The following is a 17,176-nucleotide window of genomic DNA, read 5'->3' as shown; positions in this document are numbered from 1 at the left end:
AACACTGCTATTGTCACTAGACTCATAGTAGATACTCAGAAAATACTAGAGGTTTTTTTAGCAGTGATGAATTCTTAAAAGGGTTGAGCCTTAACTTTAGAATTGCTTTAAAGCAGATTATTTCATCAGTACTTACTTGTCTGTGGCATTTTAACTAGAATGAGTATAGAATGGATTATATGAAATTTAAGATAGTCAGATGATGTAGTGAATACTGTTGCTATCTGAAGGCCAGAGATGGGGTGAGATGAGATGATGGATGGCCAACAAAGACAAACTGCTTTCCTTTCAGTGTTGCCAGCAACCTTGGCAGTGGCTGGTGTGAGGCCCTAGTTAAGATATCAGGACCAGTTTGAATGATAACAAACTTCAGTCTTTTTTGCTTTTTAGTCATCGCCCTGTGCTTCAGGTCATCCAATCTCTACTCCTTTCTTTGGAAGGATCAGAAAAATGTCAGAAAGAGAGAGAGGGGTATATATGCCTTCCATTTTCTCCCTATTGTCAGCTCATTTTCAGCACTGCCTGTATTTCATTTTTGGAGCATTGCTGTTTGATTAAGCTGTTGTTCTTAAATCTTTATCAGGTTTACACATCTTAAATTTTTTCTTCAGGAGAACTTTTTCTTACATATAATTAGTTATTTTATTTTTTGTACTTACAATCCTTTTTGAAGTATAGTTTTAGTGGGTTATGTGTTGTATTTAGTTCTAGAGCTAAACAAATAGATTTTAAAATTATTTGAGTTCTGTAGTTATTGAACATTCCTGTGTAAGTATCAGTGGGTTTGTTTTTACTGTTCCAACCAAAATAAGGAAATTGTAAATCCATTCAGTCATTCTGGCCTTAAGTTATTTTGTGCCAGTCTCTTTTGAAATTTCTTTAATGGCAAAATGCAGCAGAATGACTTATCAAAAATTTAATACATTAAAGTTTACATACATTTAAGTTGGATATGTATTCTTTGCTTTCTCATATGATTAGGGAAAAATACCCTTTACCTTGTGCTTTGACTTCTGCAGAAGTATATGTGATTGTAGAGGCTAAAATAGCAATTAAGGCAATGCTGGAAGTATTTTTAACACCAACCAGGCATCTTATTTGACAGCGTAACATATAATTTAATGAAGGAAAATGGAAACAACTGTGGTCCTTTCATGACATTATCAGAGCAAGTTCTTTATTTCTCAAAAATCAAATAAGGACAGAAAAAGTAACTTTAAAAAAGCACAATCTTTTTCCTGGAAACCCTCATTAAAAACTTTGTTGTCATCATAATCTTATCCCTGTAGTTTCCATTGGTGTGTCTGATCGGTTGTCACTCAATCGGAGTCCTGTCATTCTACCTTTGCAGTGTCTCTAGTATCTGTCTGCCTCCTCCATTCCATCTCTACTGCCCTAGTTCTGACCTTCATCATCTTTCCTTAGGATCATTATTATGGGTAACTAATGTCTTCCTTATCTCCAGTCTTTTAAAGCCTAACCTTGTACTGTTAGTTTAGATCATATAACTCTGTTCTTAGAATCCTGCTCTGGTTCTCTGTTACCTTTAGAAAACAAAGTAAATGCTTTAATGTGACATTCACAGCCTTCCATTTATCTGTTCCTAGACTATTTTTCAGGCCTTACTGCCTAGCAAATCCTTGTTCATTCTGTATACTAGCTAGTTCCTAAAGATGTTCTTTACTTTTTTGACTTTTTCCTCAAACTCTTTCTCATCTCTGTCAAAAGCCTTCTCTCACCAAGACTCACAGAAATGCTATCTCTTCCATGATTGCCTCACAAGATCCCTCTAGTCATACTTGATCTTGTTAATTTTTTTTATTGTACATTATTTGTAACTCTTTATAGTTTGATATAATACATGTTGTATTAACACTGCTTACAACTTTCTCTTTCACATTAGTTTTTTTAAACTTTGTGAAGAAATGGATCACATCTAATTTTTGAGTTCCTGGGAGCACAATGTCTTCTGTACAGTAGGATGCCTGTGAATGTTTGAATGGAATTTAACTTTGAAATAGCTAATGATTTATTATTTTAAGTTGCCTAGGTAGCATATATAGTTTTTATATTCTTTTGTCTTTTAAAGATCCAAGCTTTAAAGGTAATGATGAGAAAAAGATTTGACTGAGACATATTCTAGATCTTCATTTTAGAGGGTTCAAATAGCTTTCTTCTCCCAACCAAGAAACCTAATTGTCATGAATCAACAAAATAGACTCTACCTGACTTTTTGAATATATGTCCTGTGGTTAGATCACTAATACTTAAGACGCAGGTAAAGGATAGAGTAGGAAAAACATACTGTCAGACTGGTACGAGGTCACTCTGCCTAACTCTGGCGTTAATCCTTATCTTAGTACATTTAGTGTTGCCAGTAAAAAATCATTGGGCTTTTTGGAAATTACATTTCAAGAGCTATCCTATATCAGGGGAGCATATGTTGGCTTTTCGTGGTTGAGTAAGCTTAAGATCCTAGCTGAGCTAGGTGGGGGCAGAAAAGTCAGGGATAACTCTTGTTACAATTATCTTACTGTCCTTTAGCCCTCCTTAATAGTCCAGGCTCCAACATCCCCTGCCCTCTGCCACCATGGTGTCTGTTGTGGCATCAGTAAGGACTCAAGTTTCCTTAAGCGCCTTCCTGAAAAGTTAGTTTCTTGGCCTTACTGTGCTTTCCCTTAGTGAAAAGTATTATTTCTCAACTGTTGCTTCTTATGTTTCAGTAGAAATCATGTTCCTGAAGCACCACTCTATCCTATCATTTTCTTTTTCATTGCCAGTTGTTTTTTTTAAGTTATCTACAGTCTACTTCCATTTCTTTATTCCTTAATGCTTGTGCTCTTGCTTCCACTCACACCACTGTATGGAAGCTGTGCTCAACGAGGTTATATATACTAGACTCTTAAAATATTCCAAATCTGTTTTTTTCTTAATGAGTATTTAAAAACATATATATTTTACATTTGCTTGTTTCAACCATAACTTCCTAACTTTTACATCTCTCTGGGTATTCTTTTCATATTTGTAGATAATTGGATATTTTTATTCATATTTGCATTGTTATATAATATAATTGCTTTCTTTAAAATTTTTTAATCAAATACATTAAGTATATTACATATTATTTTATGTTATAAAAGCCTGATAATAAAATGATCATCTGTACAAACTATTATATGTAAAATAAGCTACAAGGATATATTGTACAACAGGGAATATAGCCAATATTTTGTAATAACTATAAATGGAATATAACCTTTAAAAATTGTGAATCACTATATTGTACACCTGCAACATATAATGTTGTACATCAGTTATACTTCAATAAATACATAAAACAAAACAATCACCTGTGAGCATCTGTGAACATACCACCCAGCTTGAGAAATAAAACCTTACATATCGCTGAAGCTCTTTGTACGTGTCTCACTTATTGTATCTTCTACCTCTCCAGAAATAGAATTTTATATTTACCATTTCCTGCCTTTATAAATTTATCTGATTTGTATCCTTAAGCAATATATTGCTTAGTTTAGTTTGTTTTAAAACTTCTTGCAAATGGTGTCACGTGTCAACTTTTTCACTCAGCTTTAGGGGGATAAGCAGGGGTTGAGGAGGTGGTGAGCATGGGGGAGTAGGGAATGTTCTCTTGTTAAACTGTTTATCCTAGAAGGTCAGGGACCACTTCTTATGTATCCTTCGTGTCTTTAACATGTAACATAATGGTTTTTTACAAGGTAAGACACTGAATACTGTTGTCTGTATAAGTATGAGGAAATCCAGGGGATCCCTATCATATTCTGTAATGGATGCTCTTAGCTGTTTTGGTGGTGCATTGTTGATTAATTATATACCTAATCAAGAAATGAGAAAGTATTAATATTTAATATAAAATGTGACAAGAGTCAAAGCAAATTGGGGTGCTTTTGGAGTTTCACATAGGTGAACAGAAGCCTTTTCGCCCCTAAAGTTGTACCTTAATCAGCATTTTAGGATTCAATGTTCACTGATGTCCATTCGTCTAATAATAGTGAACTGATAGAATGAAGAGCATTAAGGTAGTGGAAATAAGTGATAGAAAAAAAATTGTAATCTCTTTTCTTTAAATTGGAAGTATAGATGATTTACAGTGTTGTGCCAGTCTCTGCTGTACAGCAAAGTGACTCAATTTTACGCATATATACATTCTTTTTTTATATTCTTTTCCATTATGGTTTATCACAGGATATTGAATATAGTTCCCTGTGCTATACATTAGGACCTTGTTGTTATCCATTCAAAATATAATAGTTTGCATCTACCAGCCCCAAATTCCTAGTCCATCCCTCTCCCTCCCCCACTCCCCCTTGGCAACCACAAGTCTGTTCTCTATGTCTGTGAGTCTGTTTCTGTTTTGTTGATAGGTTCCTTTGTGACATATTTTAGATTCCACATATAATTGATATCATATGGTATTTGTCTTTGTCTTTGTGACTTAGTTCACTTAGTATGATAATCTGTAGTTGTATTCATGTTGCTGCAAATGGCATCACTTTGTTCTTTTTTATGGCTGAGTATTCCGTTGTATATATGTTACACATCTTTATCCATTCATCTGTCGATGGACACTTAGGTTGTGTCCATGTTTTGGCCCTTGTGAATAGTGCTACTGTGAACATAGGGGTGTATGTTTCTTTTTGTATTATAGTTTTGACTGGGTATATTCCCAGGAGTGGGATTGCTGGATCATACGGTAATTCTATTTTTAGTTTTCTGAGGAACCGCCATACTGTTTTCCATAGTGGCTGTATCAAAAAAAAGTTGTAATCTCTTAAATGTATTAATGCGGCCATTTATTCAAATTGTAATTAGTTCTTTACAACTGAAGACCTTGTATAAATTTACTTGGGTTCCTGAAGTTTTCATTTGGTGACACTTATGATCTCGCCAAGATTCCCATTTAGTGTGCTCCGCTGATCTGCCCCATCTATATGCATCCCTGCACAGGTGTACACACACACACACACACACACACACACACACACACACACAACTTAATTGTTACATACCTAGCCTTTCTTCTTCATTTTTTTTTTTACTCCCTCCATCTTCCCAGTCAGAATTTACCAGAGGAGATGAGAAAACAAAGAATGTCATGAAACATCAAAGATCTTTTCAAAGTAAACCAAAGTATTTGGGTGTATTCTACCAGAAACATGTTCATACATCCCCAGCTTCATATAAAGTGCCCTGGCTACCCCTCCCCCCAGCTTGTTTCCTTTTGTAAACTGATAAGAAAGAAATATTTTTAAATGAAACTTCCTTCTATTTGTAAACTATACGTTAATGCAGATTTAACAGAAGAAAAATATAAAAGCTTTTATTATTCTGTTCCTTTGACAGGAAAGATTCCTAATACTTAATGCAAAATGATACAAACAGTAATTCATTTCGTTAATGAAAATTTGGAGGGGAAAGTAGATTGTTTATTGATACCCTGTATATTGAACTCTGAAAATAAATATTCAAGATAATTGAAAATTAACTCTGTTAGCAAAGGACACAGTTTAGGAGGTTTGTTTGTTTGTTTTTTAAACTGCTCACTTGTTTTATTGTTAATGAGGAAAACTAATGGGATTATTTGTGTTCATTTTGTTTCAGAAAAGAACTACTTTTAATGAAGTACAGCATCCATTGTGAAAGTGGAGAAGTAAAGATTATTCATCATGCCTGCTGTGGCTTCAGTTCCTAAAGAACTCTACCTCAGTTCTTCACTAAAAGACCTCAATAAGAAGACAGAAGTTAAACCAGAGAAAATAAGCACTAGGAAGTGTGTATACTTTGCTAATTTGAGTCATATACAGGTATCCCCCACTATTCAAAAGTAGAGTGTTCCTATGAAGCCTTTTGTAAGCCAAAATGGCATAAAGTGAGGAAACAACTTTTTTCACGAAAGCAAAAATCGCCTCTGTATTTCTTTCAATTAGTAAAAAAGGTACTTAGGTGTTCTGTAAAAGCAAAGTGGTGTAAAGTGAACTTTTGAAAAGTGGGGGATAACTGTTAACTTTTAGTTCATTTCCATTTTATTAAATGAGTTAGAGAAGTTCTTAATTTTATCTTGGCAGAATACATATATATTCTGCTAATAAGCATATTATCTGTTTTCTGGACAGTATGTTACATCATAAGTTTAAGAGGTGAAGACTGCAAGGATTCTACAAAACTCATTCAGCCACAGTTAATGTCTTTTCCTAAAACAGTGTAAAAGTACTTCTTAATTAAAGATCATTTTTATCCTTGTGTATTTTACATATAAGATCTGGTTCTAGCATAGTCTTTGATTAAAAAAGAAGAGATACGTATTTTTTATGCAGTATTCAGCAAAGTATTTAATTTTTGCCAATTTGACATGAAGTTTTAACCTAATGATTTTTTTAAAATTTATTTTACTTATTTATGGCTGCATTGGGTCTTCATTGCTGCACACAGGCTTTCTCTAGTTGCAGTGAATGGGGGCTGCCCTTTGTTGTGGTGCACTTGTTGTGGAGCACAGGCTCTAGGCACACGGGCTTCAGTAGTTGCGGCACACGGGCTCAGTAGTTGTGGCGCACGGGCTCTAGAGTGCAGGCTCAGTAGTTGTGGCGCATGGGCTTAGTTGCTCCACGGCTTGTGGCATGTTCCCGGACCAGGGATCAAACCCATGTCCCCTGCAATGGCAGGCGGATTCTTATATATCCTCTTTTTTTTTTTTTTTAAGTCTTCTTTGTTTGTTTTATTATTTATTTATTTGGCTGTGCCGGGTCATAGTCGCGGTACGTGGGATCTTTGTTGTGGCATGCATGTGGAATCTAGTTCCCTAACCAGCGATCAAACCCAAGCCCTCTGCATTGGGAGTGTGGAGTCGCTGCACCACCAGGAAAGTCCCCTAATGATTTATTTTATGTATTTTTATTTTTGAGGGCATGTAGTCTATCTATGTTGGGGTAGACTACATGTTGAGGTAGAGGCTAGAGATGATACTTTCCTGATAACAGTTGCAGAATTTGTCCTGAGATAAAATATAATAGAGATGGAAAGGTCCAGCTATTTTGATATTTACTGGAAGTCATTTTGCTATAAAAATGGGATATCACTAAAATTGTTAACTTATTGATAGTTTTATCTCTGTTAAGGAGGGACAGGAGACAATAGGGGAACTTTTCCTCTGAATTTATTTTGACCAACAAAGGAGAAGATTTAGAGATATATAACTATATTATTATAGAGCTGGGAGTAGGAGTTTCAGAAAGAAAGGTGGGTCTAGCCAGCCTTACACCCTACACTTGAGGTAAGCAGATTTTAGAAATCGGGGAAAACAGGTGTTCTGTGGCTGTAGATAAATGTGAGGCTCTAAAAACTGTTATGTATGATCCCAAATGAACCTGTGAAGAGGCATCTTAAACCTGTGTTTGCACAGGAACATCTTTATGAGTCATTTTCTAGAGGAAATAAACAAGATGGGAAGGAAATAAAACATTAAGGATGAAGACAGGAGAGTAGTAAGAACTTTAAAGAAGGTCAGGAAAGAAAATCCCAGAATGAACTAATATTCGTAAACATTACTAAGTATAAAATGGGCTTTTGAAAAGATCTTTGGGTGGGGAAGTGATAGGAAGAGTAAGAGAGGGATTGGCCTACTTCTTAAGCTTAGTTGGTAATGTTGATGGGGTGATAGAGAAAGTAGCGCTGTTTAACTCACATTGAATGATTTTCAAATAGAAAATAGTGAGAAGGGTAAAACCACCTTGAAGCTTTCTCAGAGAGCTTCATCTAATCTTCATCTAAACAGATAAATCTGTTTTAGCAATGTCTGATTTAGCTTTAGGACTACCCTGATCCCACAGGAAGTGGTATGTTGGCCTAAATGTACCACCACAACATGTAGCACTATTCTAGAGAATGCTAGAATCCTTTTAGGATATTTGGCTGGTTCACTGGACCCACAGTGGCATTGCAGCCATCTCAGCTGGGCCTGCTACATATGGGCCCATGAGATATACATGCATCATAATGAAAGAAATTTGGAAAAACCTAAGGACTGTTGTACCCACTCCTAAACTCTTAGAGAATCTCCTTACTAGCTTTGGTTTGATTTACCTCTGTCCTGGAACTTTGATGCCATGCTTAGCAGGGCATGCACACTGACTGAAATTGTCCTTGTGTAGGACCATCTTTGGTCTTAAAGACCAGTTTGGCCCTGTTCCTTTGTGGTGTTCTATCTAGTTCCTTGGCCTGACCAACTTCATCACTAATCCATTTCTCAATCATAGAGCACAGTTTGAAAAATATAGAAAACAAGGTGCACTGATTTGTAGAAATAAGTTATTGATAAAGCATATTGTGTATTAGCATTGGCACTACAACTTAGTTGCCAAAACTTTAGTCCTAAGTAAATGAATTCCTCTTGCAGAAATGTCTGTTTTATTAATTTGCTTTCTGAAGACTGTTAAACCAGGAAAATGTCCTTAGAATGAATGCCGTAGTGGACTTCCCTAGTGGTACAGTGGTTAAGAATCCGCCTGCCAATGCAGGGGACATGGGTTCGAGCCCCGGTCCAGAAAGATTCCACATGCTGTGGGGCAAGTAAGCCCATGCACAACTACTGAGCCTGCGCTCTAGAGCCTGCGAGCCACAACTACTGAGCCCGCATGCCACAACTACTGAAGCCCATGCACCTAGAGCCCGTGCTCCACAACAAGAGAAGCCACGACAATGAGAATCCAGCGCACTGCAACAAAGAGTAGCCCACGCTCTCTGCAACTAGAGAAAAGCCCACGCGCAGCAATGAAGACCCAATGCAGCCATAAATAAATAAATAAATAAATTTATTTAAAGAAAAAATAAATGAATGCCGTAGACCCCTCAAATTATTTTACTGAAGTGGAATTTTAAGATGACATGTTTTTAGACTTTAAATCTCTTTTCAGGGCCAGTGAATCAGAGTGCAGTTCAGCCATTGTGTAGAAAACTCTAAAAGATTGAACTCATGTCCCCTTTCCTGTCCCTAGTTTCTTGAGTTTTTAGGTGAGGAGAATTTTACATCATGGTTAGAAAGGAGTAAGGAGAATTGAAAAGTATTTGTTTTAACATTAAAATAATAAATATTTTAGCTCCCCTACTTCAGTACAAGTAGTATGCAGCTATGTTCTTTATAGAGTATGACAATTATATGGATGCTGGAGGACCATTTGCCTCAGGATTATCTATTGTAGCAAATCTTTTTAAACTGGATTTAGAAGGCATTTTGTACAGTTTGGTGACATACAAACAACTATTAATGAAACGTAAGTAATTGTAGTATGAGGGAAATTTTCATGTTGCATCCAAACATATCTAACTTTGTATAATTCTGAAGTAGTGCAACCTAAATTATGAGAGATATTTTATTGAGAGTCTCTGTGGACTTACATGACTTTTTTCCCCCAGATGTCAAGTGTTTTAATTACTTTTTCTCTCATTTTAAGTTATGTACAGAGTGCCCTGAAGATCTTCAAGACCGCAGAAGAAAGCAGATTAGATCGTGATGAGGAAAGGGCCTATGTGCTATATATGAAATATGTGACTGTTTATAATCTTATCAAAAAAAGGCCTGATTTCAAGCAACAGCAGGTACCTTTTACTTCTATGTTTTTATTTGCTAAGTTATTTTTACACAGTGGAGCTATTGATCTCTAAAATTTTTAACTAATACTGAAATTTAGATATTATGTAGCAGCAAGTTCAAACTTCTGCAGACAGAAAAAGCAAACTAAAGATTTCGTTTCATTATTTGCAATATATGTGTGTATGTATGGTTATACTCGCACTATATACATATACTTAATTTGCTGTGGATTAGTACAGGTTTATAGCAACATACAGACTCATGATTAGTCTTCTGTTGTAATAAATCACTGCCAGGTCAAATAGAAGGATTCAGTTTACTCATGCATTCAGTAAGAAAAATACGACTATAGTTGTACTTTTTCAAGGGTCAAGGTTTAGTCACTTGTTTTTATGTGACAGCTTTTTATATTTAATTGACACTATAGCCATATTAAAGATCTCAGTTTGCAAAGTTAATGTTGATTAATCTATTTAATTTAGATATTCATTTTTATCTATTTATTTATTATTTTTTGCTTTTAATCTTTTGAGCCAGGTGCCTCTCTTCCAATTTGCTGAAGTGTGAGGAGGGAGGGAGGATGGGAGAGGTGTAAATGGGTAAAGAGAACTGTTGACTAGGATAAGTGTTGCTAGAGAAGACAGTTGCATTTTTATTACACCAGAAATAGACAAAAGAAGAAAATAGAGAGTGGGTTAAAGAAATGGGAAGTATATTGTATTGGTGTTTCCACCTTTACCTAGGAATGATCTTGCTACTAGAGAATAATAGCAAAATACTGCTTATAGATTTCTTACCTGGTAGACAAGCCATTTTATTTTTTTGGCCACAGCATGTGGCATGTGGGATCTTAGTTCCCTGACCAGGGATCAAACCCATGCCCACTGCGTTGGAAGTGTGGATGGAGTCTTAACCACTGGACTGCCAGGGAAGTCCAAGACAAGCCATTCTTAAGTTAATATTGAGATTTTTATTTAGTTCACTTTTGGCAGAATTGTCTTGCCTCATTTAAATTTTTTTTAAATTTGTTTTATTTATTTATTTTTGGCTGTGTTGGGTCTTCGTTGCTGTGCATGGGCTTTCTATAGTTGCGGTGAGCACGGGCTACTCTTCGTTGCAGTGTGCAGGCTTCTCATTGTGGTAGCTTCTCGTTGCGAAGCATGCGCTCTAGAGTGCAGGCTCAGGAGTTGTGGCGTGTGGGCTCAGTAGTTGTGGATCACGGGCTCTAGAGCACAGGCTCAGTAGTTGTGGCACACGGGCTTAGTTGCTCGGCGGCATGTGGGATCTTCCTGCCTCATTTAAATTGACTTATAGAAGTGAAAAAAAAAAGTTACCTTATTCTTCGAAATAACCTTTTTTTGTCCACAGTAGTGGGACTTATAAAATTTCTTTCGGTTGTTGGTTATGGGATAACTTTAATGTTTTATTTAATGGTGACAAATGATTGCTGGTGTTTCTTCTCACCAGCAAAATTATGCTGATAATCTTTATGGGGTTTTAGATCTAGCTTTGGAAAGGTAGCTCCTTGCATTTGGAGATTCATCTTCCTGTCTACAAATGGCTGGGTTGTTCCTGCCCTTGGAACACTCTTGGACATGCTTATCTGCAGATAGAGACAGAGGCTTGTCTTGCTCACTCTTTGATGGTTTTTACAGTATCTGTTAAAAAGGTACTGCTTAAAGCCAGGATACGGTTCATGTGTTTAATACTTTCTGTCATCACTGATATTTTTCCTAACCCCACTGGAAGGTTTCAGAAAACAACAGTGATGTAATGGTCATTTTACTCAGAGAGTCTTTGAGTCATGTTGTTTCTGCCCAACATAAAATTGAATAAAAGCTACTCTGCTGTATACATGATCTATGGGATATGAAGGACTACCCACAACTAAAAGTTTGGCTTAGGGCTTCCCTGGTGGCGTAGTGGTTGAGAGTCCGCCTGCCAGTGCAGGGGACGTGGGTTCGTGCCCCGGTCCGGGAAGATCCCACATGCCGCGGAGAGGCTGGGCCTGTGAGCCATGGCTACTGAGCCTGCGCATCCGGAGCCTGTGCTCCGCAACGGGAGAGGCCCGCGTACCACAAAATAAAATAAAATAAAATAAAAAAATAAAAGTTTGGCTTATTTATGAGATAATAAAGAGAAACCCAGTGCCGGAAGACCCTGGTGGCATGACAAAAACATCACAGACTGGGGTAGAGTAGACCTGGGTTGGGAACGTGCTCTCTTACTTTGGGCTCTTACTTCATCTTTCCTGAGCCCCCCAGTACGTTCATCTCTAAAGGGGACCTCCTTGGTGGGTTGCTATAAGAATCGAAGATAAGTCTTGTATTATCGTTCCTGTCATACTATAAATATTCTATAAATATTGAACGGGTGAATGAATGAATGGTGGCAGTTATTCTGCTTATTACTATTGTAAATGTATATTTTATTTATTAAAACATAAATCTGAGAAAAAAACATACATCTGAACCCTGTCAGAAATTTAAAAAAAAAAAAAAGATACTGCTTAAAAAGAAGTGTAAAAGTATTTACTGAAATAAATATTTTTGAAAGATTTGCGAAGTTGCAGAGCACAGGCTCCGGACACGCAGGCTCAGCGGCCATGGCTCACGGGCCCAGCCGCTCCGCAGCATGTGGGATCTTCCTGGACCAGGGCACAAACCCGTGTCCCCTGCATCGGCAGGCGGACTCCCAACCACTGCGCCACCAGGGAAGCCCTGGTGTTTCCTTTTTTGTCTGTTGTGGTAGGGCCAGTTTTTTATGTACTTACTTAATTTTTGCTTTATTTTTCTAACTTACTGGTTACTTTTTTTCTTTGGCAAGATTGGGAGTGGTTTTATAGCTACCTTTTTTTTTTTTAACTTGAGAAGGTTGGGAGTAAATTTTAATCAGTAAGAAATTTTTCCATTTCCACAGAGTATCTATTGCATTTCCAAAGAGAGTATCTAGTTGAAAGTGGCAGGAGTTGTTCGGGTTAGGAAGCTCCCTGCAAAGGCTCAAGTAACCCAGCCTGTTACTTCATATGCTGTAGATGTTCAGTTCCTGATATTAGTAAAGGGACTGTTTCCATTTGCTCTGTCCAGGGTACCACATCTGCTTCTGTCTTAGAACTGTTTTTTGTTTTATTGTATTTAGCTCAACGTCTCCAGTGCATTTTAAGTATGTGAAGTGTTAAATTTAGTAGCTACATATTTTCTGGATTTTACCCTTTAAATCAGGAAGTGACAGGATGTAATGTGACCAGCCTTCTTCAGAAACTTACATTTTTCACTTGTTTTACACTAAGATTTAGATAAAACTTGTTAATTTAGCAAGCTCACTAGTAGAAAACACATTACATTATTGTTTACTCATTGAAAAAATTAGTTTATGAACAATTTTTTCAGGATTATTTGAAAAGGGGGAGAAGGCAAATATATTGAAAATATTAGTATAGCAAAGTCTAGATACAGTTAGAATATTTTAAAATATCCATGGCAATCATGATAATTAATGCTAAATATTATTAATAGTGAACCATTTTGTTTGGGAAATAATGAGAATTGCTTGAATTTGTGTGTTCAGGAGTAGGAAGTTCTACTAAGTAAACCTAAGAAGCAAATGTTTTTAGTTGTATAAGAATTGGACATTTTTTTTTTATTCTGCCAATTGTCAATACTATTGAAAATTGGAAAAAAATTATACTTACTCCAACTGTGTTCCTTTAAGAGCACAGAGAGAGGTAATTATTGACAAGAAACCTCATTAATATTAGGGGAGTGTCTTCTGGGAGTTTGTACCAGACATGCCCAAACATGATTTTTTCAGCATTTCAGCAGTGTTAAGCCAGGCTTTTAAATGAGTTCATGTCAAAAATTAACAAAACAAGTCATATAAAGCAACCATACTCCAATAAAAATTAATTTTAAAAAAAGTCATAGTGTTTTTTGGTTTTACTTTGTATTTTGTTTTTATCAGAGAAATATTACAGTAATGGCTAATTTTGTTTTCTCTTAAAAAAGTATTGCATCAGAAGTCAGGACATTGTGATAATGGAAGTAATTACAGTTTCCACTGTAATTTTTAGTTGATATAATATTGAACAAACTATATACTTTTATTAAAAATTACATAGTGAATGGCCCTTTTATATATTTTATCTCTAATCTAGAAGAATAAAATCAAATAAAACATGATCTACTTTTAGCCTAGATAGACAGACATAGGATAACTGTTATCAACAGATCTATCTTACCAGCTCTTCGTAACTGCCTCTCAAACAGCCAGAGATGGATATTTCTGGCCTCCTGGCCTTTCTTTTTATAACTTCTGATTACAGTATCATTTGTGATAAACTGTGTTAGTAGGCTCTATTTGCAAAGTCATAGTGATGAGTTCCGGCAAGTTAGATCCACTAGTCAGTTAGCTGAGTCTCACTGCACTACTGTCATGTTAAACTAGACTTGATTTGGAATTATCTCTGATTGCAAGATCTAATGAGTGACCCCTTAGGGAAGTGATTTATTTTTTTCATTATGCTTGTTAATAAATTATGTGCTAAATCTTTTGTGTGTGTATGTGTGTGTTTTAACATAGATCATACTATTGATTTATTTTCTACCATTTGATTTTTAGTTACTCAAGGTTTCCTCAAGTGTAAAACTTGTTTTATGTCTAAAGTGATTTGACTCCAGTTGGGAGGTAGGTAGGTATTATAAAATACAGGTGGAAGGAAACATCTCAGTTTAAAACAAGTAAAACAAAACAAATTCTATGCTGTGGATCAATACAGAATTTGCTTTACTGCTTCTGAGACTAAAAGAAAAAACTAAGTAACATATTTACAGTAGGAAAATATATTTTGCTCCTAACGTATATGGTTTGCTTTTTGGCACTTATTCAAAAACAATAAGAATAGTATTTACACTTCGTAAAGGTGCCTTACAAATAAGTAAAATTATTACCTACCGGCTTTTTTTTTTTTAACATACTAATAGTACGAAAAAATATTTTTGAAACAATTGGAGAATAAGATGTACACTTTTGTAGGTTAAAAGTTTTAAGAAATATTTTATTCAATCATAATATTTTTATCTAAACTTTTGTTTATATGAACACCATAATTTTGTGTTTTTAGCATTAGTGCTATGTACAGTGGCTAGTACTAACAGTATAAGATGGTTTTCCTATAATTTTAGGACTACTTTCATTCAATACTTGGACCTGCAAACATCAAAAAAGCTATTGAAGAAGCTGAGAGACTCTCTGAAAGCCTTAAACTCAGGTACAGACACTATTATGAAATCTTTAAAAGAATGTAAATTTAGAAGATTAAAATTATATTTAGAATTTGTCCATTTATATATGACCATGCATATAAATCCCAATTCCTAAGAAGAAGTCTTATATTCATGTGTTGCTATTAATGTTCTTTACTGAAAATTTTTAAATGTTTGGACTAATACATTAAGGTAAGCATTGGTCTATTAGATTATAGCTCAGGTCCAGTTTTTTCTAAGTTTCTGACAGGATTCTTCAGAAAAACATAATATTCTCATATGCTTCAAGTCATAATGTGCTACTGGACACTGGACTTGTGGGAATTAAGTATTTAATGTTAGTTTTGACTTGCCTGGTTGCAGAAGTTACATATTTTTTAAAAAAAATCTAACTAGTATTTGCCATGACTGACTTACCAGGCTTATAAAATAATTAGAAATTAAAAACAGTATGTTTCAATTTTTAGTCATTAGTCACTCTTTAAGTAACAAAATTAAAAGGGAATTACTTTTACTCCAAGTTTTTTTAAACTTGGATCAGTTAACTGCTATAGTTACACAGGTTTTCCCCTGCTATCTGAAAGTAAAGTGTTCCTATGAAACTGCTATCTGAAAGTAAAGTGTTCCTATGAAACTTTACCTAAGCCAAAATGGCGTAAGGCAAAGAAGCAACTACCTCAGGACACGTCCTGCTACAAGATGCACAAAATAAATCAAGATAAAGCACAGATGCACACAGACACAGTTCAAAGCTATGGCAGCTTGATGCTGAGATGCTTGTGTAATTCCTGGGGAGGAAGCTTGGCGGTGCCACTCTCTGATCAGGGTGTGGCTACTTCTCTAACAGCTGGCTGCAAAACAACTGCTAAACGCTATTTTCATTTTTCACCTTTTTTCCGTAAGTGAATATCCTCTTCAGATTTCTTTCGGTTAGTAAAAACAAGTACTAATGTAGGTCTTTTGTAAAAGCGAAGTGGCATAAAGAAAACGTCTGAAAAGCAGAGATACCTGTATGTATCATAGCCTTTACTTAGAAATTATCTTTTTCAACTAGTGTGTTCCTTGGTCCTTTCCACAATTACTAATCTTGGGGCTGGAATATGTTAAGGTGGATGAAGTCATTTAGAATTACTATTCTCTTTCTCCTTCAGCCAGTTAATCAACTAAGTAGAATAGAATTTCTCCTAATCTTTGGGTTACCCATTATTAACTGTTCTCTCGTAGATTGCCTAGTTTTTCCCTAATCATACTACTGCTAGTAATAATCATGTTCTTTACTCCTCTGTCTTTGGGGCTTTAGGTTCTTTCACTTATTTATTGTCTGTACTTTTTTGTATTTTGAGCTATTTTATAAGTAAATCGGGCTTTATAGTTAATTTTAGGATTTTAGGATTGTAAATCCTTTGAAAAGGAAATGGCAGCATATTTGAATCTTTAAAGGGTTGAAATTCGTGGGAGAGAAAGAGCAAAGAGAATATTGAACAGCTTCAACTTGAGAGCATAGAGTTTCTTTTCAAGATTTTTGAGCAATTTGAAATAAATCTACAGAGGACAAATTTGTGAGTTGTGATTTATAATGGAACACTGGCAGAGTTGAATTTCAACTGGAGGGAGAAAGAATGCAGCCATAAAATACCTCATGGCAGGATATTAACTTTATACAACTGGAAATCCTTTACTTTCCACCATCATGCCAATAAAAGACATCCTGACTTCTTTTTTCAACTAGATATGAAGAAGCTGAAGTTCGGAAAAAACTTGAAGAAAAGGACAGACGGGAGAAAGAGCAGCTGCAGAAACAGAAAAGGCAGGAAACAGGAAGAGAGGATGGTGGCATATCAGCTAAAAGTTCTTTGGAAAATGTATTGGATGCCAAAGACAAAACCCACAAGGTATTTCAGATTTATTCTGCTAGGTAAAAAGACTGGTTCTTTTTGTCAGATGATTTGCTTAAGAAGAGTTGAGATACCACTATATCATTCTTTTGGGCAAAAAGGATAAAATTTAATGTGTTTTTATTAGAAATTGAATTAATTATTCTAGCTTTAGTTGATTCCAGGTTTTTCTTGAAACTTCTAAAGAAATATGTTGTGTGTATTTGTTAGTTTTTAGCAGTCACTATAGACTTGACTGGAGCAGTGGAAAGAGCATTTGGGCTGTGATTCAGTATATCTGAGTTCTGGTCCCGTATCAAGTCTTGCTTAACTGTTTTGGGACTCAGTTTGGCCAATTAAGATCTTGAAATAGATGATCTTTAAGGTCTCTCTAATAAATGTAATTTACATTAGGGAAA

The 17,176-nt window shown here is 35.6% G+C and overlaps 1 protein-coding gene across 1 annotated transcript in view; it reads left to right on the top strand.

The window, feature by feature from the left end:
- The first annotated feature begins 5,641 nt into the window (after positions 1 to 5,641).
- USP8 (ubiquitin specific peptidase 8) overlaps positions 5,642 to 17,176 on the top strand; it is a 47,518-nt gene continuing 35,983 nt past the window's right edge. Inside the window, 4 exon segments of the mRNA XM_007455527.1 lie at positions 5,642 to 5,809; positions 9,483 to 9,627; positions 14,803 to 14,888; positions 16,613 to 16,775. Coding sequence (XP_007455589.1) covers positions 5,706 to 5,809; positions 9,483 to 9,627; positions 14,803 to 14,888; positions 16,613 to 16,775 — 498 coding nt within the window. The 5' untranslated portion in view covers positions 5,642 to 5,705.

Source organism: Lipotes vexillifer, unplaced genomic scaffold (assembly GCF_000442215.2).
Source record: "Lipotes vexillifer unplaced genomic scaffold, Lipotes_vexillifer_v1.1 scaffold24, whole genome shotgun sequence".
NCBI lineage: Eukaryota > Metazoa > Chordata > Mammalia > Artiodactyla > Lipotidae > Lipotes > Lipotes vexillifer.
Note: the sequence above shows the minus strand (reverse complement) of the source record. Positions and strands in the feature narration are given on the sequence as shown.